Genomic DNA, 27,048 nt, shown 5'->3' on the forward strand with positions numbered 1-27,048 from the left:
TAAAAAGAACAAATAAATGTTACATCAATGCAAAGGGAATATGAAGGTAATCAAACTTCCCAAACAGTAAGAAGGGGCAATACAAGAACTAGAAATGGAGAGCGGCCAAGAACTGGCTTCAATTCTCTCTACTGAGTAAGCAAAGCAAAGCAAAGCAAAACCAAACCAAAACGGCAATTCCAAAATTAACCGTGGGGATTAAAAGAAAAAATATGTTTATGAATTTGTTCATGTAAACTTCAATTTTCTTGCAGTGCAAATTTATATGGTTAAATTTTGCCTATATCAAAGAATGTGTGATTTTTTTCCTCTTTCCTGATGGGAATCCACATTAAATAAACACAGCAGCATGTCCTAACTCCAAGCATCGAGCATGAGGGAGCTGCAGTTTTGTGTTTATCACGGTTTGGTGGGTTTCTTTTTCTTTTTGGTAATTTATTTAGTTTTGCCAAGTATTTATCTCAGTGCTTGCCACCTCTCTTTCTCTCTTTCACTCACACAAACACACACTCTTCTCACTCTCTCTAGGAGACACTCCACTTCATTGCCTGGGTACTCGCCTGTAAAGGTCAAAACACATCAATACACCTGCTACCGTTTATAGGATAGTCCAGTGTCTTAGTTGCTTTCCTTTTTCCTTATTTTTTTTTTCTTTTTAAGGGACGGGGAAATAATAATTAAAAATAAAAAGAACAATCAGAAGTTAGAGAGGGAACAGGGGTCCAGAAAGGACTGTGGGCCGAAGGGGAGGGGGAGCCCCGCGCTCTGCCCCTCCCCCCCGCTCGAGTTCACTGGACGGGCGTCTGCACCCCGTGGTGTGGTGGCGTGTCCCTACTCCCCCCGTACACATCCTCGGCGCCCGGCAGAGTCCCTCCGGGAGGGGTCATCCTTTTCTCTTTCTGTCTCCTGTTACAAAACCAAACTCTCACCACCTCCTTCTCCAGCTGTAAGCTGTCCGCGAGGGAGGTGATCTCCTGGGCCGAGGGCTTGGGGCATTTGAGGAAATGGCTCTCCAGAGCCCCCTTGACGCTCACCTCGATGGAGGTCCGCTTTTTCCGCTTGCGCCCCTGCGCTGCAATCTTGTCTATGCTTGTGGGGCTGCCCGAGGATGAGTCTGCCTCTTCCAACCACTTGTTCAACAAAGGCTTCAGCTTGCACATGTTCTTGAAGCTCAGCTGCAGGGCCTCAAACCTGCAGATGGTGGTCTGCGAGAACACGTTGCCGTACAGGGTGCCCAGCGCCAGCCCCACGTCTGCTTGGGTAAATCCCAGTTTGATCCGCCTCTGTTTGAACTGCTTGGCGAACTGCTCCAGGTCGTCCGAGGTCGGCGTGTCCTCGTCCGAGTGCGGGTCGTGGTGCGCGCCTGGGTGGCCTGGCGGGCCCTGTGGGGGCGGCGGCGGCGGTGGCTGCTGGTGTGGGTGAGAGTGAGGGTGCGGGTGGTGGTCGGTATGATGTGGCTCGTCGTGCGCGTCCCGCAGGCCGTGGTGGTGCAGCCCTGTCGGCTGCCCGCCGGCGCCCAGCATGCCGTTCACGGTGAAGCTGGGCTGTGAGTAGAGCAAGCCACCGTTGGACGCTCCCATGGAGGGTGGGAGGTGCGCTGCAGCCGCCGCGCTCCTCCATGCCCCGGGCCCGGGGTGGTGGTTGGCAGCGTGGTGCACCAGATGCGGCGGCCGTTGCTGCTGCTGCTGCTGCTGCTGTTGCTGCTGTTGCTGTTGCTGCTGCTGTTGCTGCTGCTGGTGCTGCTGCTGCAGGGCGCCTGGCCCGTGTAGCTCGTCGCCGCGGCCGCCCTGCTGCACCACCACTGAGGGCTTGATGTCCGGCTGGCCCAGGGGGCTGGTGGACCAAGGGGAGCCGTCGCTGCCGCCCCCGCCGCCGCCCCCGCCCCCGCCGCCGCCGCCCCCGCCGCCGCCGCCGCCGCCGTGGGACAGCGCGGTGATCCACTGGTGAGCGTGGCTGAGTGGGTGCCCGTTGCTCTGCAGCGCGCCGTAGTCGCCCTGCACCAGGCTCTGCGCCTCGCGGTAGCCCCCCGCGCCTTGCTGCATGCCGCCGGGCGGCTCGGCGTGCACGATGGAGGCGCTGGAGGTGAGCAGGCTGTAGTGGTTAGACGCTGCGGTCGCCATGACTCTCGGAGCCGGACTGAGCGCTCCGGTTAAAGGAGCCGCGCATTTGACAGTTACTTTTTCGCCTCTGGCTCCCTCTCCTCCTCGCCCTCTTTCTCTTTCCTCTCTCTCTCTCCCCTACCGGGCAGCTCCGACGCCCGCTCCGACGCCTTCTGTTGCTGCTCTTGCTATTACTGCTGCTGCTGCCGCCGCCGTCGCCTCCCGCCCGCCCGCCCTCGCTCTCTTTCTCCTCTCCCTCCTTCTCGCTCTCGCTCACTCTGACTCGCTCCGCGCTCCCCCCTCTCCCTGCTCTCTCCAGCTCTCTCCCGCTCTCTTGGCAGCGCTGGCTCGCAGCGGCACGCGCCTGGGCCCCGCCCCCTCCGCCCCCTCCCATTGGCTCCGCGCCCTTTGATTTACGTGGATACCGCTAGCAACCTCCCAGGCCGGAGCCACTGATTGGCGCAAAGCTGCCCCCTCTCCTCCCCCAGGCTTGGAGTCTTCCTAGCCCTCCTCCTAGTCCCCCCTAGCCCGGCGATTCAGATTCTCTCAGTTCTCGCCCCCCTCTTCTTCCCCATCCCCGGCCTCCTCCGCCCCCTCTCGGATGGGACCCGCCCCCCATCTGTCTCCCAGGCAGAGAAGCCGGGCAGGGGGTTGGTTCCGGCTCTCTTATCGACCACAGCCACTTGGAAGACTTGGATAGGGTGTGTGTGGGGGGGTCCACTTTTTCTTTCCAATAGGGCTTTTGAGGGAGTGGGGGGAGCGATGGAGAAAAAGAAAGGCTGGGTCGCATCGAGCCAGCGGGAGTTCGATTTTCATTCACCTAGGGATACACACACACCAGTGTCGCTTAAACCTAGAGCCAGGAGCCAGAATTGTCCCCTAGTTGAAGACCCCTTCCTCTCGTAGTTAGAATTTCAGTGCACAGGTACCTTTTGCTCCTGTGTGGACACTTTTGACTGGAATGAAGGTTCCCTCCTTCATCTCCACCCCGCTAGCTAGCACAGGCTCTTGATTCCAGGCCCGGCTGCCTCTCAGTCCTTCACCGAAAAGACTCAGCGAGAGGCAAGCTCAGCCTATGCCGCGGCTTGTGAGCCACTCCTATCAAGGCGCAGAGTTGGCTGCTCTAACAGTACAGCGGTCTGAACTGAAAACAAAACTCTAAAAGTCTGTCAGATTCACACTCGGGCGCGCGCACAGTTTTTGGTTTAGGAAACTAGGAGCTTGTGTGGGTAGACCTTCGACTTGTGCGAGGCTGCAGAAGTGCTGGCGAGGGGTGCACTTGGTTTGGTGAATATTCAAGACAAGCTCTGGGAAGCGGTGCTGATGGAGATGTATGAGCTCCCCCCCCCCACTCCCCGTGTTCTTTGCGCTTATTGGCGCAACTTTTCCGTTAAGTCACTTCAAAAGGGAAGAAAAAGGTGAAAGTATATGAAACCTTTCTCATCAATAACTTTTGCGGGCGCCATTGGGTGGGGTTAATCTAAGCTCTAGGACGCTGGTCAGTCAAGCTTCCAGCTCAGCAGGCAGCCATGAACTCCAGAACAAGACCGCGGGACAGTGCACCCGGGGCGCCGCTCTGCAGAGCGCGAGCGAGTGTGTCACGCCTTCTGTTTCTTAGCCCACAGGAGCAGGTGTCTGCTGCCAGTTTTCGAGCCTGAGAACCTGATATCAGGGATCTAGGGGCGGATTCAGGCTGAAGCAGCGGTCCGCCAGGAAGTGTCGGTAGTACAGCACCGGTACTAGTACCAAAGCGAAGTAAAAGTTATTGCCAGGAAGGGAAAGACTCCAGGGAACACGAGTAGCTTCCGCACCTCTCATCCCTGGTCCCCGCGTTGTGATGCTAGCTCGGCAGGCTCTGTCAGCGATGGTAGGCTTGTGAGGGAAGCCAAATTAACGCTCAAAGGGAGCATTTTGGGGCCTCCGAGCATCTTAATCTAGACAGCAGAATAGAGCAGACCAGAAAATTCATCATGACTAACGAGGAGCGGAGCTCTTTGGGGAGTGGCTGAGCTGTTTATAAATCACCACGTTGAGCACCCGCCCGGGCAAGGCGCTTTGGCTGAGAATTTCCACGTGTCCTGTGTTTATGAGGGTGTGTGTGAGGAGAGAGAGAGAAATGGTTAGGGGAGGGGCGAGCCCGCAGGCAGCGGCAGGACGGACCTACACTCCCGCCACGCGCGCGCACCCGCGGCTACGATCTACAATGTGGAGCGGTGACTCCCAGCGCAATCGCCCAGCCACTCTAACCGCTCGCCTGGGAGCTGCTAGGGATCCAGTAACTTGGCCTGGCCAGGAAAAAAGAAAAAATAAAAGAAAAAGAAAAAGTCGAAGCCTCGCAGCGTGCAGACTCAGCGGGCGGTGCAGGCGGCCCTCGCACGGAAAGCAGCCCGGATTGCTGGGGAGGGCGAGGCAACCTCTGTAACGCTTCAGCCCAGTGTCCCCTACCTGGGTACATGGCTTTACCCCGCCCTAGGGAAACTCGCAGGCCTTTTGCCAACAGTGTTCCCTTCCGGCCCCGGCGCCTTTCTTTCCTTTCCTCCCGGGGAGCTCCGAGCTTCTACCTAGGGAAGAATCCAGCTGCCGGGGAAGGCTGCCTCTGGTTACTAAGCACCTCGCACCCCGATTCCCCGCTCCCCCTTTAAAGACAGGTGTCCGTTTTTCTCTGGATTGAATTTTACATTTCTGGAAGGACCTGCCCCTTAGCAGCTTGATGCATTAGAGAGAATAAGTTTCCAGATGCATTTCCGAGGGAACTGAGGGTGCCTGGCTTTGAGCAATTTAAAAGTCCCTCCTCTGGTCTCCCTCAGTACCCTCATCTCCCACCTCGGGCTTAAGGCGCTACTGTGTGTGCGGTGGGGGGAGGTAAGAAGAGGCAGCACGTGTACATCAAAACTTCCTGTCTGCGATGGGACATCACTGGCGATTAATGCTCGGAGATCCTTCCCACTTTGACGTCCCAGGTCTCCACTCCACCCCCCAGCCCCGCCTCATTTCGCTGGCGTGCGAAAGAGCTGAAACGTTCCCAACAGGGCGAGCTGAGATAGTTCTATCGGACTTAATATGCTCTATAAATCCCGAGAGTATACAAAGCCGTGCCCTACCCGGGGCCTCAGACTGTGCGTCCCCCTCCCCCGCAGTAGGGCTAATCGTTGGGCGGGCAAGCTAGGCGCGCAACACTACTCTGAGTTCTACCTCCTCCCACCCCTCCCAGAGCCACCGCCTGCTCCCTGCCGGTAGCTGGGGGCCCGGTTGGCGCGAATGCCGGCTCCTGAGCAGCTTGGGCTTCCCTGTCCCATTCCCCGCAAGGTCTCCTCACTGGAGATCACGGAACCTAGGCTTTAGTTCCAGACGGGGGAGTCTCCACACTTCCCTCTCCCCCCCCCCCCACAGTCATGGACGCAGTCCCTTGGTCTGACCGGGTTCAGGGCAGAGCCGGCGCGAATGCCTTCCTATCTCCGCCCCCATAAAAGCAAGGTGAAGGTGTCTCAGGCAGACACCTCCAGGTTTTGATTCAGCTCATTCCTTTTCACTGTTCAAAGCAGCTGTTCAAATACAGAGGCTGCTTACGTTGACGTGGAGAGGATTTCAAACAACCATAAAAGGCTTTGAACTGACAAGGTGTCTTGATATCTCCCTCACTCCAGCACAGCTCCTCGAGAACACTCGCTAGGACAATGGCTGAACAGGCAATTCCTACGGGCCTCTCTGCCTTAGGCATCTACTGTGGGGTCCCCAAAGCCCTTTCCACAAGACAGTCTTGGAGGCACCCGGTGCAGAGATTCTGGCTTTGGCGCCAGCCCAGGATCTTCTTCAAGGTCTGGAGCAAGATCATTATCTTGGGCTGAACTAGTGTGAAGAAGTGGTGCCGGCTTTCTCCTATTGGGGTGCGCTGCATGTAAGAGAAACAGCCAACACGGAAAAGATGCCAATATTCATCTCTCACACTTTTATACTCCTTGAGATAGTGTCCCCAGGTTTGGATCTTTCTAGCAATCAGCACCTTGGCCAAGTTCCCTAAAATCTTCAAGAGCATCAGTTATAGGATCAGCCCATGCACTGTAAGTTGAACTCTAATTTACTAACTTGTCCCTTTGGTAAACATACCCATGTCATATATAAAATACCATTTAAGGTATTTCTGTATACCAGGAGTTAGCAGAAAACTCGCCTAATCACTCCCATACATTGAACTGGAAACAGTTACTAAAAGAGAGGGGAGATGGCAATTCACTTGATAGATCTTAATTCTCATTTATGTAATCCCAGGATAAGGGAAACCAGAAAACAACACAAAACAAAGAAAAAAAATATTTTGGAGGTGGCCATTGGAGGAGTAGAGTTAACAACTAGTTAAAACTTAATTAAAATTACTCCTTGATGTTTCTCTTTTAATATATCCACCTTGGGGGAGGTTTGTTTGAGTGTTCCTCTTCCTTCTCTCTCAACCTTGCCTGTATTCATTCATTCCTATGTTTTCTGCTCTCCTGCTAGCCCGAACAGCTGTTTGATTTCATGGATAACCACCCCTTGCACCCCTAGACATCATATGAATGGAACTTCTTTACTAAGGGTCCACAGAATGTCAAAACTGAGGCTCCGACTTCAAGGCTATAGCTTTAAGCAGCCAATCCACACAAAGAGGCAGCTGGCTGCTTTAATGAAAACCGCCTTAAAGCTTGAAGAACTGCAGCCTTGGGGAATGCATTTATAAGAAGCAGAGAAACATGCACTTCCAAGTTGCCAGTTCTTAGGAAAGACACACAATAAAGGTTTACCTAAAATACATAAAAACACAGAAATTAACCTTTAATGACACAGCAGTATATTTTCTCTTGAATAAAAAAAATCCGCCCATCTAGATTTATATAATTTCTGTCTATACCTACAGTTTGCAAGTTTCTAAATACACATCTGGCCTCAGTTCATAAAAGGTCTTGAAGAAGGGTAAGTTTTCTGAAAGTTGAAACACACTTGGCAACTCTGTCCATGCCTCACATACAAACAATTCTATTTTATCTTCATGACTGTGTAAATCAGTGAAATATAATGTTCTAAGTTCAGTAGTATTTGAAATGAAATTATTTGAATTCATGGAAATTAATCTCTTCCCCTTTTTCTTCAAGCTATGGATCTCATCATTACAAATGATCTGCCCTTTGTAGTCTGAAAGTGAATATTTTATAGAAAGGCATAGTTTGAAGACTTTAAACACCACATTGTCACTGAGGCAGTCTAGCTGTTTCAGTGATTACTTTGAGTAATTTATCAAAGGAAGCCTGCTAAAATTTGAGTGGGGAAGTGAGACCTTTGGAAGGAGAAAGCATAAAGGACACACTCCAGCAGTGCATAAGATAGATACTACTTAGAGGAGTTAATACAACGTGTTTATGTTGAATTCTCAGAAAAAGAACAGGAGGTGATTTGTGGCTCCTAGCTCACCTTCCTGGAATTTCATTTTCAAAGGACTAACAGTTAAATGATTTCCTTAACAATGGAATCCAAATGTGTGTGTTTTCCCTTCTCACCTTAAAGCAGGTGGATGGATGGCCACCAGGAGGGGATGACTACTGTTTGATAAATTAAAGTGATTTCAATAAAAACCTTAGTTCTAATATATTTGGTGATGTACTGAGTTGAAGCTCCTCCTTCAGCCTCTTGCCTCTTTCATCCTTTGGTACAAAGTGGAAAGGGGGGCACCAGCATACACCTGCTCACAGGCACAAGGTGCAGCGGCGCCTGCGGCGGGGGGGGGGGGTCAGAAAAGGATGTGCTCAGCTATTTCACTGAAGCTATTTTCAAGGGCTGGGACTTGGTCTCTATCGCTGGGGGAAACACTGATTTTGGTTGAAGTTTCACTTCGGTTCTGGCTGCACGAAGCATGAGTACAAGTCCCTTTTAAAGTGTACAAGTACACTTAATTGCGTCTGTAGAGTCCAGAGGACCGCAGCCTGCGGGAGAGGGGTGATGCACTAGAGAGACATTTTCTTGAGAGCAGTTACCCACAGCGGTAGTAACTGTGGGCCAGGACCTCAGACTAAGTCTGTGAGTTCCAGCTCTGTCATTCCGGCACCCCTCGTGATAAAAAAGTTAAGGATGAGAACATTTTAAAAGACTGGTTTCCAGAATGTGGGACCTGGGAATGTCGAGGCTGACATTGCCCGAAAAAGACCCAGAAAAAGGAAGCCTTAAACAGGTCGGAGAAGACTCCGTCGCTCCTCTCGTGTTTTTCTGAGAGTTTTTGATGGTAATCTAGGGCAGCCGGGTTCCAGCATTAAATGCAAAATAGGAAAACAGGACAGGCAGAGTCACAGGCCTGATCATATTAACGCCCTAGGTCAAAGAGAGAGAATAATGAATAGGCGCTGAGCTCAGTTCCTAGAAGGGAACTTAATTAACCTTGGGAGAGTGAAAGAAAGTCAGAGATCACGCCTAGGACTGCGGTCTGGGGTGTTTATATTTACGTGTGTGTGCGCGCGCGCGCGAGGGCGGGGGCGTGTGAGGGAGGGAAGGTGAAGTCTGCTTTATGCATTATTCTAATACACACACACACACACACACACACACACACACACACGTATTTGAAAAATGCTTGAATTTGTGCTGCTCAGAGCCATCCAACCACCCTCACAATCCCGCGGAAAAACTCCACCTGAGCCCCAGGGCTCGGCGGGCAGATTCTGTGTCACGGCCTTGGCCTGCATGGGCGAGGATAGAGAGAAAGGGGCTTCAGAGTGCAGGAGCCCTGGCCTGACCTCCAGAGGGACTGCTAGGAGAGTAATCAGAAGGGGGGTTCGTGCAGCAGAGCGCCCAGGCAGGTCCTGGCTGCTATCCGGGGGAGGGCCAGAAGCGGGAGGCCGGGCCATTGTCCAGGGAGGGCGCATTTTTGTCCGGATGCTGCTGGTTGCTATAGCGAGGAGGGAAATCCAAACAGAAGGGCTCAGTTCGCTTCCCCTGGGCCTGGGAGCAATGCTCCCTCCTCTCAGCCAAAATAAAAGTGCCGCCGGGGGCCTGGCACTCCTTCTCTGAGAGCTGACTGCGGGCTCTAGGAGAGGCGCCCGGAGGACCCCCGGCACGGAGTAAGGGGGTGTCCCGCCCAGCAGGGAACAGCCAAGCAGGTTACTGCTGGTGCCGGAGAAATCCACCAGATACAGCTGTCTTCTCTCTCTCTCTCTCTCTCTCTCTCTCTCTCTCTCTCTCTCTGTGTGTGTGTGTGTGTGTGTGTGTGCATATCTCTGTCTCCTCTTGGCCACTCTTTTGCTGTCCTATTTTTTTTTTTTTTTGAAACGTCAGACGACGTTCCAAACTCCTAGGACTTTTTCCCACTGTTGAAACCCCTCTATTCCAGGGCTGATGGCAGCGATTCCGCGTTGAAGGCGTCCTCTGAGGAGAGGGAGGAACGCAGCATTGACAGTGAACAGGAAGGAACAACAATCCCTGGCCTTGGAATGTCCCATTATGAGAGTTTTAAAATCACTCAAAGGAAAACTTTGCTCAAAAGTAGTGTAGATGCAAATTTCTTACATTTAAGAGAGACTCTTATTTTGCAAGTTTAAAAAAAATGCCTTGCTATTCAACTTCGGAAACAGTGTGTTAAGGAAAGTTTACAAGACGGCTTTTTAGAGCTTATAATTTCTCTAACAGTATAGCTCATAATAGCAAAGGGGAAACAATATTTAGTTAATTGTGAACCGTTAGCGTCAGAAAAATTTGTGCTGGTGCTTTTAGAAAAGCAAAAATATAATTTACTCTAGGTCAGGAAAATAAGATTTTATTTGTGGAGCTATTTACACCAAAAAGGAGGTAGATAGTAGGGACCTTTAAAAATTCTTACTTCCCTGTTACTTTTAAAGCTAGCATCTCTCTTCTCTCTCTCTCTCTCTCTCTCTCTCTCTCTCTCTCTCTCTCTCTCTCTCTCCCTCCTCTCTCTCTCCTCTCTCATGCCCTCCCTCTCTCCCAGTTTCTTTCCTTTTCTTGCCTACAAACTTCATGAAAAATGGGACAGAAAAACTTTCATTTGACTAGAGGAAGCCATTTGAAAGGCACAGTCAAAAGCATTTCTCCACTTTCTCTATTTATGATATATCCTTTCCTTTCCAATGACAAGTTTCTTAAAAAAAAAAAAAGTTCACAAAACTTTGTACGAAGTCCCTTAATTTACAATGATATTCACACTTTCAAAAATGCTTGAAAGAAATCATGTTAATGAAGAGAACATTTGCAGTAATTTGATGATAATTATCAGAATCACCACATATTCGCAGAGACTTGAACAATACGTGTTCAGAGAAAAGCAAAACACATTATTTTAATAGTCTGATATGCAAACTATGGACCGTTCAATTATGTGGCTTAATAATGCATACATGATGTGATCTTGTTATTGGGATAGGAAGGTTTGCAGTGAGTCACTCCTAAGGCTGAGAGTGCTCTCACATCCAGTAAAATCCATTGCCATGGATCAGGGGCCCTGCCAAACTGCATTTAAGAGAATAAAAATTAATGACTGAGAATTTGAGCGTTAAATTAACATTAATTATATGACCTGCATGCTGGAAAGATTAAATTTCTTACGCCCTAATTAGATAACGTCTCCTCATACATCAAACAATTTCTATTTTCATTTCCAGGTTTCAGGAATATAATGCCAAGTGCTGACAGGCAGGACTTGAGGATTTTCCTTATCTGAGGTCAGGGTTTGGAGCTGTCTAGTCACCATTCCCACTTCTTTGGCTGCCATCAAGAATGGAGGTCATATTATAGAGAATTAAGCTCATTCTCTACCTTGCACTGATACTATAGTTGGAGAACTAGGAACTTGACCTCAGGGTCCTCAGGCAGACCAGGAGCATTAAGAGAACCCTTCTCAGCTGCCCCCAAACAAGCCTGGGCCACTGGATAGTGCCTCAGGCCCAGGGAAATTTAAGCAGCAAAAGTCCTGAAAGTCTAGCCAAAATGCATCACGGATCTCTTTATAGTAGAAATGTCTAAGTTTGAAGTGCAAGGTCGCAACTGGATCCAAAATACTGTGCTTAGAGCAGATGATGATGAAGAAGAAATAATAATAATAATAATTAAAAAAAAACAACCAGTTTTCTTAAGAGGCTGAGGACAATCAAAACCCCAAAGAGTTTTGATTGTTTTGAAGAGTTTTATAGGTTTGTCGGCCATCTCCCTAGCGGTGCCCTAACATTTCTACACCTCACACTATACTGACCATAGGCACCCACTCTGGCGTGGCTAACTCGGCCTCTGTTTAACCCTGTATGGCTTGAACACGTGGCTAACCTGGGCCACAGTGTAGACAGTAGGTCAGGTTGGAGGGAGGAGACGTTTTTCCGCATTTGAAAACCTGTTGCTGATGAGGAGGCAGGAGAGAAAAGGGCAGAATTAGGGGGAGAAGTACCCTCCCCGCCATGGCAGATGGTCCATAGTGGCGCGTCCTTTCTTTCTGTTTCTAAATCGTGGCTTGGCAGTTCCAGGACTCAGAAGAAAACTGCCATGTGGATTTGGTTTGGAAACAATGCACGAGGAATTAAATTCCTTTAGGATTCGGAGTTTCCTCCTTGATACACTGTGTGGCCTCGGACCTCTCACGTTCGCAGTGCCTCTCCCTCTTTTCTCCTCGCATCACCTTTCCTAGGAACAGTAAAGAATACGGGGACCTTTCGGACCGCTGCCACGATCACTGGGCGGGACGAGGGAACCAAGATTAAAACCTCAAGGAGGCCTATTCTAAGTCGTTGAGAATAGAGTTTTCACGTGTCAGTGTTTCCATTCAGCCACTTTCAGGCTTCTGGAGAAAAGGGCAGGCGTGCGTGAGAGCTGGTCTACGCGGTGGTAAATAGTGACTTACGTGGCGGGGGAAGGGGAGAGGTAGGAAAGTTAGCAGATGCAGAAGAGGAGGGGGCTCTGCCTGCGGCTCGGAATTCGGCGGGGCAGTCCAGAGCGCAAGGGAGGGCTTCGGTGGAGAGAGTGGAGGAGGGCTGAGGCAGGGCTGGCTCTCTGGCAGGTTTAGGGCCCGGTAGGCTCTGGCTGCAGCAGGTCCACCTAAAGCCCTAGTGCCACGAGGCCCCAGCTCACTGCCAAGCGCACTTTGACTGGGCGGTTACTTAGCGAACTCCCAGCTCCCTATGGAATCCAAACCTAAGGTTAGAATGCACCTAAAGGTTGGCCCATCCCATATCTGGAACTGGAAAGTTTTCACCTCAGTTCCTGGTGAGACTGGAGCCCCGGCATTATGGGGCTGGGAGGTAGGGTGGGGCTTGGGAGACTGGTAGGGTGCCTGCCCCGAGTCCCGCGTGGGCCAGGGCTGGGGTGGGGGTGGGGGCTGAACTGGTCACGGCCGAAGCGCTGCCGGAGCTCTCCCTCCCTGCTCTCACTCCACTCTTTTTACGCACGGACTTCCGAGCTGGGGGAGTAAGGATCGGAGTAATGGAGGTGAGGTTGGAAAGAATACAAATACAAGATAATCTGTCCTGCCTTCTCCAACAATAAGAAATCTCTCCTAAGAAGGCTCAAAACGTCGCAGATGTTGTGGCAAGAACTTTACAGCCTCTTTCCTAGAGCAGACAAGCCGCTGCTTGGCTCCCCACAGCTCCATATCTCCTTCTCCGCAGAGCCGGCAGTTTGAAGTGTTTCTCCCTCACACAGACGCCTCCTCCCCTCCCCGAGAGCATGCCTTTCCTCAAACTGGTTACTCCTGTTAGAAATTGGAAAATCAATGCTTGTTTAGCATCTTCCGTGAGATGATGCACTGTCGAAACTCACAGCAAAGGAACCCGCACCATCTGACTCTTGGGCGGGGAAGGCGTTGCCCCAGTCCCTGTAGAATTTACATAGAAATTTACAATGAATAATACTCGTGAGCGCCCCTGAAAATATATACTGTGGCTGGTAGCATTATTATAAGCCCGAGACACACCTCCTACGTATTCTCTGGTAGTGGTTGAAGTTTGCTTAAATGATTGATCAGAAGCTTGAACCGTGTTTATTCTTTCTGTTTTCTTAAACCGCATCTTGGATGGTTTCCTGTCAGTTTTCAGATGCCATTTGCAGCACAGACAGATTTCGTATGCCTACTGCAGATTGTCTTCAAAGTTCTAGTTTAAAGAGCATTATGTAAGCCTCTCTCTATTTACATAAGAGCTTTAACTCAAACCTCTCAGAAAATCATTTATTACCAACGGAAACCCATCCAGGGGAGCAGCATAACCGACCTGTATCTTTATGACACTTTCAAGAACAGCAGTAGTTCATTCTTTTCCGGGAAGAAAAAAGTGTATGTACCAAAGAATTGGCATATTTTGCATTTTTATTCAGCTTGGTTTTATATCATTTGAGCATTATTCCTAAGCTTAATTCAGGCAGTGCAGACATTTATAGGATACACTTTTTCTCTGTGTTGGTTACCACTTAACTAGGCCACAGAGATGATCCTGTCTCCCTTCTTTGAATGTGATCCCAATGTGAGAGCAAATGGGTTTTGATAGAATCAAGTACAAATTTTACTAATGTCTAAATCATTAAAAGAATTTGTGAATACATAATCATTGTAAGCAAAGGTCAAGCGATAATAAATTACACATAATAAAAAGTTCTCTTTACTTTTTCATTTCTTCTTTTTAAACCACTTTCACCCTCATCCCATTCCCCTTAATTGGCTTCCTTCCTTCCTTCCTTCCTTCCTTCCTTCCTTCCTTCCTTCCTTCCTTCCTTCCTTCCTTCTCTTTCCATCTACTCACTAACCTTTTGGGAGGATTTTTATTGTTGTATATTGTTGTAATTCCTTTTTGGGAAATAGGACTGTTGAAATAAAAAACTTAATTATAATGAGTTCAAAACTAGTGCTTCAGATACTGGGAAGCTAGCTTTGAGGTATTGTTCTCTGTTCTTACTGCATTAACTGGGGGGGGGGAGTGACTTTTAGGCACTGGCACTTTCATGTTATTAGGAAAGATTAAGGGTCCTATGAACTTCTTTGCTTAACTATTAGACATTAGAAGGTGAAAATACTTCAAGTTAATTCTTAGAAACTGACAGTCTTCTCAGTGACCATCTTTAGTCAATGTCCCCTCTCCTTGTATATTGGGAAAAAATGTCATTCTCCAACCAACTCTCCAATATGGAACTTGTCTTGTTGGCAGAAAGGACTAGATTCTCAAACATCTTCTCACAGGATGCCCTTGGAAGATGTAGTAAAGTGGTATTGTTGGTAATGTTGTTACCAAGAGAAATTGTGAATCAGGTAGGTATGTTTGGAATATTCTATCACTGGCTACCCCTTTTGTAATTTTTCTCTAACACATAAGTTCCAGGTCTGCCTTTTGTGACATTTCTAGCCATTTGGACACTTCCTTCTGAGGAACTCCTCACTGTTGCCTTCCACATTCTCATCACAAATCAGATAAAGTAATTAATAGTAAGGTGTTAAAAGTTGATAAGTGATAAAAGACATTTGCCTATTTTTCCAAATAAGCTTGGAGGGTCCACGTTAAGGTCCCAAACAATAAATCTCAGTAGTGTAATTGGAATTTTAGGACTGTAGTTAGCAGATGGAAAAGATATTTTAGGAAGTAGAAATTTGAAGCATTCTTAAAATATAGCCACATGGCCATGAGTCACCTTCTTTGTCCTCGCTTTTAAGACCAGCTCTACCTCTGTGAGCTACTCAGACACGACATATCCGATGTAAAAACAGTGCTATTGTGTGTGTTATTAGTGATTGTGCAGAATTGGGAAAGTTTTAATGAATTTGATATTGTATTGAAGAATCACTCTAGCTCTTCTAGTAATAATCTCAGTAGAACTGACCCTAGTCAGGGAGAACCACTCATCATTGACCAATATGTTTGTTTCAGTCAGCGTTTTTGCTGCCATGACTAAAAAACGTGACCAGAACAATTGCAGAGAAAAAAAAGTTTATTTGAGGGCTCATTGTTCCAGAGGTCCAAGTTCACAGATAGCTTGCTTCATTCCTCCGGGCTGGAGGTAAAGCAGAACAACGTGGTGAAAGAATGTGGCAGAGGGAAGTGGCTCTCCTATTGATCAGGAAGCAGAGAAAGACTCCACTTTCAAGATACATACCCCAATGACCCAGTGCCTCCAGCCACACCCTATCTCCCTTCAGTCACCACCCAGTTAATCCCATCAGAGGATGGATTCACTGATTGGATTAAGTCTGTCAGGATCTGATCCTTTCTCCTCAACCTTTTGTGTTATCTCTCACATGAGCTTTTTTTTTTTTTTTTTTAAATTTACTATTTTTTTTAGTTATACGTGGTCACAATATCTTCATTTTTATGTGGTGCTGAGGATGGAACCCAGTGCCTCACACATGCTAGGTGAGCATTCTACCACTGAGTCACAGACCCAGCCCTCACACATGAGCTTTTAGAGGACACTTCATATCCAAGCCATAACAGTGTTGTACTCCATAGTGATTGGTTCAAGGAGGGTATTTGAGCTAAGTAGGTCAATCAAGGTGAATGAACATTAAACTCATAATTTTGGCCAAGATAATAAGAAAAGAAGGGAAAAACATTAAAGTTTTATCTTCCAGGTTAATATACAAGTCTTTACATTCTAGGAGCACTGCTGTGGAAAGAATGTGCTTGAGAGAAACCAATTCAGAGAAAAGCAAAAGGCAGAGTAAAGTGTAATTAAGACCTTGGATTCAACTGTGCCTAAAATTCTATTCTTGGACCTTTTCATTTTGTAAGTCAAGGAATTCCCCCGCTCCCTTTTGATCAAGGCTGACCTGATGCCTTGATAAGTTTATGATGTGAGCTGCCATGTGCATAACCTGAGGGGAAGGCATGTGCATAACCTGAGCCAACTGATCTGTCCCTTCCTCCTAGGGTACCCGATGTCTAACCTGTCTCCTGTAATCAATTTATAAAGCATTGTCTTGGAATAATTATTAACTGTGTTGTTGAATAATTACTGGCATTTGTATTGGCATTGTAACCAATGTTCATATTTGACACATATTTTCTGTTAATGATATTTAAATAAAACTTGTAAGTAACAGAGGCAAAAATGAAAGAAGAAAATTTCTCCCCTTTTTCTTTTGAAGTTAGTTAGAGTTTCTGTTACTTGAAATTAAGGTAGTCATGACTCTTATGACTCTTATACTCTTCCGAGTGGAGAGTTGAGTTAGTCATACATATCAGTGTCTGGCACATTATCATCATGAATTTATGCAAAGCAAACCATCCTCCCTTCCCTCTTCCTCCTTTCTTTTCTTTTATCCCCTAATCTCCCTCTGATCCTTGTCTCTGTATCATAGACTATCATTCTAATATGTATTGTATATATTCTTGCAAAATACACATTGCTTTTCTTAAGGAACTCTTTTTCATTGACATAATTGATATTATGTTGAATATGCCATTTTACTTCTTGTTTTTCACTCAGTACTCTGTACGGATTATTCTTTATGATTTCTATATTGTTATATGTATGACTAACCTGTGTTTCTGCTTATCATGCAGCTCTCCATTATGTATGTATCAGTCAAGTTCCATTAGGCAAAAAGAAACCATACTAGGTGATTTAATACAGTGTTTAAGGTAAGCAAAAGGCAAAGACTGATGAAAAATGGAGATAATGTAGCAAACAGTAGGGCTGGGGAACAAATATAGGAAATCAATTTTTTTAGTACTTTAAAGTTAGGAGGAAGGGTCTCTGGGAACTAAGACTCAGCCCTCTGAAGAGGGAGTGCTACTTAACTAGTAGAGGTGGCTTGAGGTAAGAGGAATGGGAGACTCAAGCTTCAGGAGACATTGGCAGCTGTTGATGATGCTTCTGATGGAGGCAGGGCACGATAAGGTGGCTGCTGGGAGTGCCAAGAAAGAGTAGGAGGCTGAAACACACTACTGCTGCCAGGGTAAAGCACCATTGCTCCTAACATTTACAGGAAGGGTGGGCAAATAAAAAGGAACAAGTCCTTTCTGCTCTTTCTCTGCCTTGCACACTCACTCTACAACCCTTTTTTGACAGAATTTAATAAGGGTCCAGCTGATGAAGTGATTTTAAAGGGTCTCAGGCCTGGTTTACAAAGGAAGATCTAGAAGGGAAGAATTGACTTGAAGGACAATACCTTAATAATATGCTTCTACCCTATCAGTACCTTTGTACAATAATGACTTTATGTTTCTGTTTACTAAGATGCAACTATCTTTTTTTTTTTTTTTTTGGTGTGTGTGTGTGGTGCTGGAGATTGAACCCAGGGCCTGTGCATGTGTGGCAAGCAATCATCCCCAGCTCTGGACACAACTATCTTTCAGAAGACTCCTTTGGCCTCTACTTCTTACTTCCTGCCAAAGAAGACTCAACTTTGCCAACAGGTACTTTTTCCACATACAGGGAATTAACTAATCCTCTATTTCAGTTACCTAAAGACTGAATTGTCAATTATACTACCATCAACAATTCTTACATAAAACAATAGAAAAAATGGAAATATACATAATAAGCAAGAAGAAAATATGCAAAGCTGCTACTGTCAATGTTTTTTTAGAACTGGTCAAAAGGGTATAGTTGAGGGCTGGGGATGTGGCTCAAGTGGTAGCCCGCTTGCCTGGCATGCGTGTGGCCTGGGTTCAATCCTCAGCACCACATACAAACAAAGATGTTGTGTCTGCTGAAAAACTAAAAGAATAAATATTTTTTAAAAAATTCTCTCTCCCTCTCTCTCTCTCTCGCTTTCTCTTTTTTTTTAAAAAAGGGTATAGTTGTTATTTGTAACTTTTTTCCACTACCTGTTTCATATTTCTTTAGCTTTTAGCTATCACTTCAGCTAGTTCTTTACCTGGCCAAAGGTTTATACTTCTATTTATGAGAGGTTTTACTTCTTCAGTGGTTCAGTCATTTTGTGATAGCTGTAGTTTACCTTTTACTCTTAGAAATGGAAGCTTTAAGATGCACCCCAGTGTATCTCTGGGTATTCACTGCCTGCATTGTGTAGCAGCATCCCAAGTTCTTATTGTTAACCATTATCTATCACCCAGTAATTAAAGTGATCTCTTTTCCTGTGGGCTCAGGGGCATGAAAGGCCCCAAATTGACAGGTGGCCCTCTCAACTTTCAGACCAATGGAACATTTGTTATGTCTACTTGTGGAAGCATTCAATGAAAACCTCTAAATCAGCACAGCCAAAAGTTGTGGAAGATGGAAAGTTAAATTTTTGCCAGTGTGTTAACCAGATAGGATAGTGACATTGATTCCTAGACTCTTGTATTCTGACCATGGAAGAAACAGTATCATATATTGGTCACTGATTCAAAGCATATGATGGTATTTTATAAGACATAGCCCCAAACTTTGAGGATATGGTTTTATTTTGTAGTGCTGGGGGTTGAATCCAGGGTTTGTATATTCTAGGCAAGTACTGTACCACTGAGATAGACCCTCAGCCTTTAGGATGTTTTTCTTGGCATGAGGGGTACAGGGATCAAACCTAGGGTGCTTTATTATTGAGATACATCCCCAGACCTTTTTATTTTATTTAAATTTTGAAACAGAATCTCACTAAGTTGCTTAGGGCCTCACTAATTTGCTGAAGCTAGCCTTCAACTTGCAATCCTTCTGCCTTAGTCTCCTAAATTTCTGGGATTATAAACCTGGGCCACAGAACCTGGCTTTTAGGATGTTCTTAATTGGAATATCAGTGACTCTCTATAGATCATTACACATCTTGTCAGGCCAGGTATAGCCAAGTGATGGGGGGGGGAGGTGAATTCCAAGGATATTATTCCATTATTGCACTTCTTCTGTTGTGTTAAGTTTTTGGGTCAAATGCATTATTGTGTGAAATTAAACAATGTCACACGGAATATAATGAATTAATTTTCTATAATCCATGATGATGGTGCTAGTAGAAGGAGAGAGAGAGAGAGAGAGAGAGAGAGAGAGAGAGAGGGAAAATCATTTGTAGAATGCATAACATTATACTGTGGTCAGGACAAATTGTTACTGTATTCAATGAAAGGAAAAGTCTGATGTAATAAACATATAGAAAAGTAGTTAATTGGCACCCCTCAGGGAATGATGCCTCTTGAGGGCTTAGCCCTGCTGTCTTTTGGTGGCAGTTTATGCATATTGCAATGCAGTTCTGGATTAGCCTAGTTGAGAGGTCCATGCTTGTTGAACAAATGCATAACTTTCATCCCTGCTGTCATATCTACTTTGTGAATTCATTCAGCAAGCACCTGATTGGCTAGGGAAGATGTTGCCTGGCATCATGCTAACGGTCATCTTTTTTCACCTGAGTATTGAGAGCCTCATATGCAGTAGATGCCTTTTGGTGAGCAGATGTTTTCATGTTCCATGTGGAGTCCATTCACAAACATGTCCCATTATCTTTCTTGCCATCAATATTCTAGTCTTATCTTTAACCATCAACCCAAACTATTAGCTACTGCCCATAAATCAATGTAGACCTATATCTCTGGCCATATCTAATCTTGACAAAGAGGGAAATCAAATGCACTCCTTCAATTTCTTCCCTCAAGAAAGATTTCCCTTGACTGTTGTCTTTCAGGGACACTCTTGATTGTAGTTATAATGTTTGAGGTGTCTGTTCCTGATTCTTTGGTCATAACCTCTCAGGATGGTTTCTCTATGATTAAAGACAACTGATAAGGGACCTTAATTAAAGTAAAAACAAATCTCTTTACCTTTGCTTTATAGTCAGGGTAGTAATATTCTGTCATATTCTCAGTTTTCATCCACTATTATACAATAGTGTGAATCAGGGAGGACATCGTACCTTAATATCATCCTATTTATATATATGACAATGGAATGTATTACAATTGTTATTACACATATAGAGCACAATTTTTCATATTTCTGGTTGTATACAAAGTATATTCACACCAATTCATGTCTTCATACCTGTACTTTGGATAATAATGATCATCACATTCCACCATCATTAATAACTCCATGCCCCCTCCCTTCCCCTGCATCTCCTCTATCTTATCTAGAGTTCATCTATTCCTCTCATGCTTCTGCTCCCTATCCCACTATGAATCAGCCTCCTTACATCAGAGAAAACATTTGGCATTTGTTTTCTTGGGATTGGCTAACTTTACTTAGCATTATCTTCTCTAACTTCATCCATTTACCTGAAAATGCCATGATATTATTCTCTTTTATTGCTGAGTAATATTCCATTGTGTATATATGCCAAACTTAATATTATCCTATTTTTAAAGATCTTTTCATTCAACATTATGTTTTTACTACCCACCTATTTTTTGTTTACATCTATTATGTGGCTTCTGATTGCTCCATGGTTCTCTAGGATGTGCATCCACCATATTTTACTTTTCCACTTTCCCAGTTATGGACTTTCAGCTTCTAACCTTTGCTAGTACAAATAATGCTGCAATGACCAACTTACAGTATGTTTCTTTATGGATTCTTGTATATCCCCACACCCTTGCCAACTTATTTTCTACCTTTCTGATTTTGATTTCTACTAATCTTATAGGTGTGGAGGTTTATAGCTGTTATTTTACTTTATTCTTTTTTTCTGATGATATTTGAGCATCCTTTCATATGCTATCAGAATTTTGGGAATTTTCTTTTTTTCACATTACCTATTTATATTTGTTGTTCATTTTTGGGGGTTGAGATTGTTACAAGAATTTTCTACGTTCTAGATATTAGTAATTATCAGTTATAAACACTGATGATATCTTCACCCTTTATCTTCCTGCCTATTAACATTGTCCAAAGTATCCTTCATTGAACAGAAGTCTTTATTCTTAATGTAATCACATCCATCAGTATAGTAGGCATAATGATGTGCTGTCCAAATTTCTCTTCAAAGAGTGACTTATTGCCTCAGCCATTTCGGGTGCCATTGGCAGACAGACTTTAATTCTCAGCTACTAATGGACTTGGCTGGATTCTTAGTTCTCTCTGTTGGTCTATATGTGCCAGTGCCACATTGACTTGATTACTGTAGCTTTGTACTATATGTTTTGAGATTGGAAAATATGAGCCCTTACTATATTTTTGGCTTATAGGAATTACATTGACTCTATAGATCAATTTGAGGAGTATTCTAATCCATGAACACAAGCTATCTTTTCATTGATTTAGGTCTTCTTTAATTTATTTTAACAATGTTTTATAATTGTCAGTGAAGTAGTCTTGAATTTTAATTAAGATTATTCCTGAATATTTTGTTTCTTTTGGTGCTATTGTAAATGAAATTGTCTTTGTAATTTCATTTTCAGATTATTCATTGCTGGTATATAGAAATGCAACTGATACATATTTGTGTTGTATAATTCTTATATCCTGTAATTTTGCTGAACTCATTTGTTGGCTTTATAGCTGTTTTTCTTTTATTTTTTGATATTTCTTAGAAGCTTTTACATATAAGATCATATTATCTGCAAACAGAAATAATTTTACTTCTTCCTTTTCAACGTGGATGCCTTTAATTCCTTTTCTTATCTAATTCCTTTGGGTAGTATTCCAGTACAATGTTTAATAGAACAATGAGGATGGATATCCTTGATACTTGCTGATCTTGGAGGAAAGATTTCAGTGTTTTGCCAGTACAAAGAAAGTCATTTGTGGGTGTCTTCATAGATGTCCTTTATCTGATTGAGAATTGAGAAAGTTCCCTTTTTTTGGTTTTGTTCAGTGTTTTTTCTTATCATGAAATTGATTTTGTCAAATGTGATGTTTCTATGTCTATATATGCTAGTTATATAGTGTTACTTCCTTTATTTTATTAATATGATACATTGGTTTTCAATATTGAATGAATTTTGTATTTCTTAGATAAATCCCACTTGGTTATGGAATATACTTTTTTTTTAAAAAAAAAATGTTGCTGGATTTGGTTTACCAATATTTCATTGAGGATTTTTACACCTGTATTTACAAGAGATATTGGTTTGAAGTTTTCTTTTTCTTATGATTTTTTTTTCTAGCTTTGGTATCAGGATAACATTGGTACCATGCAGGCAGAATTTCCTCCTCTTTTATTTTTTGGAAGAGTTTGAGAAGTGTTGGTGTTAATTGTTCTTTAAATGTTTGATAAAATCCACTAGTGAAAATTTCTTATTGGTTATTAAGGTCACTTTGCATGGTTTCAGCTTGAGTTGCCATTTTTTTACATTCTGTCTCTACTATGCAAAGTCATTATTGCCTTTCTTTGTGTGTATGTGTGTGTGTGTGTGTGTGTTGTATTTTTTGTTATGTACAAAAACAGGTTCTATGCAAGGAACATATTCAGTTCTCAGTATATACTTATCAGAAAGAACTTTGGCTCTATCTGTAGCTTACCAGTAAAGTCTGTCCATAAGTAACCTAGGTAAATTAAGTCCAGTGGGGTCATTGGTCTTGTCATCTTAAGCATCTGTACAATGGTATTATTGCATAATAGGATGTAAAAATTTCAGTAGATGGAAACAGTGGCTCTATACAGAAAATATATCAATTTATTATATAGATGTAGTTCCCCATGAAGTCATTGTCATTCAAATACTTGGCTGATTTTACATTTTGTCTTTTTAATATATACATATTTATTTTTCTTTTGCCTTCTTACCAGTTATTATTAGCTCACATAGAGAATTTCCAGTGAGAATTTCCTTTTATGTGTCAAAGTAATTCCATCAAAACATTTAATGGGTATAAATTTACTGACATGTAAATAAATAATAGGGAAATAAATAAATACATGCTTTTAAACTGTTATGTTTGAGAAAGAGTTAAAGAATAAATTTTAAAAAGTCAAAGAATAAACCAAATAAATATTTCACCTTAAGAAATGAGACTCTGATTTTGTCTTGTAGAGTTCAGAAATGTTCCAGCATTATTTAGGGAAGGGGAGCAAAAAACCCTTTTCTACTTTACACTGCAGCAGGAACATAAGAACAAGTGTTCACTGCAACTGGAGGCAGCATTACAGGCTATTCCAAACAGTTTTATAAGATATGATCATTCAGTAAACAAGGCGTTGCTAACATTGGTGTCTGAGCTGTGATACTTGTACTCTTTGGGTGGTGTGCTTAACTCTTATGAACAAATTCTAGTCTTTTCTTATAGTGTTCATCTACTTAAAGAAAATCTTTAATTAACCAAAAAAACCCCTCTTTTTTCTTTTTTCATGTTATGCTATCTCAACAGAATTCTGAGATCATAATATATATCAAGGAATGTGAAGGACAGTGACGTTGTGTGAGGAGATGGAGATGAAAGTAAATATGACTGTGGTTCTCACAGCCTATGAGCTCTCAGCCTCGTGGGCAAAGGTGTAAATATTACAATGTGGTCTGTGATAGCTTTCACTCATTTGCTGACTGAGTTTACTCTTGCTTTCTATTTAACATGCTTCCTGTGTGCCAGGTACTGCACTAAGCCCCTAGAGGAGTTCACCACCTAGACTCATGTTGGAATTGCCTGGGAAGCTTAAAAAAGACATCTCAGATGACCCCCAGAGATAATCAGTTATGTGGTTTGAGTGCAACTTGGACATTGGGAGCTTGAAGAGCTCCGCAGGTGATTATAGTGTTCAGCCAAGATTGAGAACCACTGCTCTTTTTTTTTTTTTTCCAAGAAACTCATAATGTCATGGAAGAAGTAACCAGATTATTATAATTCAGTGTGAAAAGTCCTATTATGGAAGTGAGTGTGGGGAGTGATGATTCTTCTATACATTTTATAGATGAAGAATCTGTCTCGAATGTTAATGGATTTGCCCAACATCATGGATAGGTAGGTGATAGAGCTACTGTACAAATTTAGGTCTGTCAGATTTGTCTAATCTAAACCAATATACTATGCCTCCCATCTGAGGGCAAAAGTTAGAACTGGGACTATTTATTTTCATTATTTTAGAAGGGAATTCACAATGGTTTTTTTAATCTTTTAATATTGCAAACCACTCAGATGAATTTCTAAATATTTGCAAGTGAAAAATTATAACAGCAAAGAAGTCAAATAAAAAAAGCATTGCTGTGTCCATATTCTCAAAATCTTTACTAAATTACACACCTGTAATAAAAGGAAATTCTGCAGAGGCCGTTTTTTCATTGTTTCTTATGTCTCTCAAAATATCCATTTAACACAATTGGCCAATGTATCATTATCATAAAATACTTATCATTATCATAAAATACAATAATAGTAAGTATAATTCTGGAATTCAGGGTGGAGGCCTCTTTGATAATGTGACCCATAATGATTAAATCTTGAAATATATACTGCCATGTAAATTAGACATACCTCAGGCTTTCTCAAAAGTGCCTTTCTAGTTAGACTTTTTTTTTTTTTTACTTTTCTAGAGACTTCATAATATCCTCTATTTTTTTTTTTATACAGGAAACTGTAAGAATCTCAATGCCAAATTTCTGTTTAAATTATTTTATTTTAGCTTTTATTTTTTATAGTTTTACTTTAGGAAAACCATTGCCTGTGGAAAAACAACTCAGTTCATCATAAAAAAAGCATATAGAGGCAAAAAGCAAAATAAGTTTTCTGCATTTTGTACTGATGTTTCATATATCAGTGAGGTTGTGTATGGCATGTCAAATTGAAAAGATAAACAAGCAGAACCTCTGCAATGTCAATCTGGAGGTTTCCGGAGTGAGGATTTTTAGCCAAACTCTAGAAAAAATCCCCATCTCCTGCCAAAACCATGCTGGAGCTGAAGCTAGAGCCGACCAAAAAGGGAGGAAATAAAGCAGAATTTTACAATTTTAACTAGACTTCATCAGCAACCCAGAGAGAACAAGGGATTCTATGCAGAGATTCAACTTTGAAAGTGAATTTTATAAAGAAAAAATAATCCTTAGTGAAGCAAATACTTCATGAGAGAATAAATATTTTCAGAGTGCCATTGAAGCATTCAGTAGTTATGTTATAATGCTTTTTTTTAGAGAGATAAAGATGTTCTTTAATGGCATATGTGTTAATCCATTGAGAAACTATTAAAAATTATAGGTATATGAAACTAGCAACAGCAACTAAAATAAATGAAACAAAAGCTGACAAATTGAAGGCAGAAAAAGATAATTCAACAATAATAATTGGAATTCAATACATTGGCTTCAATAATGGATGGAAAAACCAGGAAAAACATCAACAAAAAATTTAGAAAACTTGAACAACGCTAAAAACTCATGATATTTAACCATTGTCTATAGAACATCCCACCCAACAGCTTTTGATTCAGAGATTTCAGAATGTCTGAAACTTAAAAAAATATATCACAATGATTCAAATTATGCATTTCTGTGGAGGTTCTTTTAAATGTCTTGTAGCTGTTTCATTTTTATTTGTGAGATTCTGTTGAGGTTCTATTGAACTGAGTGTTTGTAAAGGTCCTACAAAGTTCAAGACAAATTTTCTCCCTTAGATCTCATTTTATAATAATAAGAATGATTTTGTTTTTGGTCATTATGCATAATAAAACTTTAGTTATTTCAATCCATGGGTTTATAAATGTAAAACCAGTTTCTTTCTGGGCCACACTGAGGAAGCAGGTGTCTTTCTTTTTCTGGGCTCTCAAAGAGACTGGGCCCTGCATGAAATTTAACATGGGTAACTCAACATGAGATGCCCCGCTCTGGGCATTTAATTTAGAGGAAACAGTTCACGGAGGTTGTAAAGGGGTATTCTAGATACAAGTTTATATATGTAATATGGAGCTTATCTTATATGCAAATTGTAAATGCAACTGGGCTCTTGTAATTTTAATCATTTGCATTTACTGTGTACAGTGTGATAATTTGATATTTGAATACAGCATGTAATGATAAAATCAAGGCAGTTAACATTTCCATCTCCTTAAAATCTTATATAGTGATGTTACTGTGTATGGCCATCTGTATCAGGTAAGATTCAAATAATGACTCCCCATTCCAAACCCACTGTATAAACAGTAAAAAAAGTTCTGTTATCTCATATATCAAGAAATCCTGAGAAAGGGTAACTGCAATATTAATTTATTAGCTCATTGATTAATTAAGAACCCAATTTTTTTGCCATCATTTTTTTCTTAGCTAATTCTAGATTCATCCCTGGATAGCTTCCCTCAGGGTTATAAAAATGGCTGCTAGGTTCCCAGGTGTAACATGCAGATAGCACAATGTCCAATAGCAGAAGAATCTTTCATTACATCTGTCTCTTTATTGAAAGGTTAACTTTTCTGAAAGTCCCCAGCAGACCATTCCCATAGATTGGAGCGGAGTGATATGCAGTTGCTAGGAAAGGAAGCAGCATTATCCTAATTGGATTCTTAATCAGGATTTGCCTTGAGTCATAAGGGCAGAATGGACACCCAAATTTAATTGGAACTACACCTGGTAAGGAGGAAGGGTAAAATGTTTGCTAGCTGGACAAAAGCAAGCGATTCTCTATGAAGAATAAAGAAATGATAGAGGAGAGTCAGAGAAAAAAAATAGTTCATGGAAATCAAGCTCAGAGATGTTTCTCTATAGGAACAGATGGGACTTACAGCTATAGGAAGCAGGTGACAACAGAGTAAAAGGACTTTATTTTTAGCCACCCTAAGTGGCCTGTATGCACAAGAGGTCAGGAATGTAGTCAAAACAAAAAGGGGTTTGGAAGCTTCCTGTACTGATCATTGTATTAATTTTAATTTATTTTTGAAAACAAATTAAGATGATTTTACAATAAAAGCTTACAAGAAAAGGGTGCAGTATTTAAGTGGTTTGTTCAGGTTTGCACAGTAAATTCTATCAACTTTTTAACTCATGCAGCCTGAGAAACAGAAATGTGAATGGTTTAGAGTGAATGCCTCCATCATCCATCCATCCATCCACAGATACTTTTTTTTTCTTCAGTAAAGATGTTACGGTTTGGATGTGAGATGTCCTCCAAAAATTCACATGTGAAACAATGTAAGAAGGTTCAGAGGAAAAAGTATTGGGTTGTGAAAGTCTTAACCCTG

General features: G+C 42.9%; 1 protein-coding gene across 1 annotated transcript; it reads right to left on the bottom strand.

The window, feature by feature from the left end:
- Window positions 1-788: 788 nt before the first annotated feature.
- Window positions 789-2,120, bottom strand: Pou3f2 (POU class 3 homeobox 2). Its single transcript, XM_076859904.1, has one exon. The coding sequence runs from the start codon at window positions 2,118-2,120 to the stop codon at window positions 789-791; it is 1,332 nt and encodes a 443-aa protein (XP_076716019.1).
- Between the last annotated feature and the right edge of the window lie 24,928 nt (window positions 2,121-27,048).

The sequence above is a fragment of the Callospermophilus lateralis genome, chromosome 6, assembly GCF_048772815.1.
Source record: "Callospermophilus lateralis isolate mCalLat2 chromosome 6, mCalLat2.hap1, whole genome shotgun sequence".
Classification (NCBI taxonomy): Eukaryota; Metazoa; Chordata; class Mammalia; order Rodentia; family Sciuridae; genus Callospermophilus; species Callospermophilus lateralis.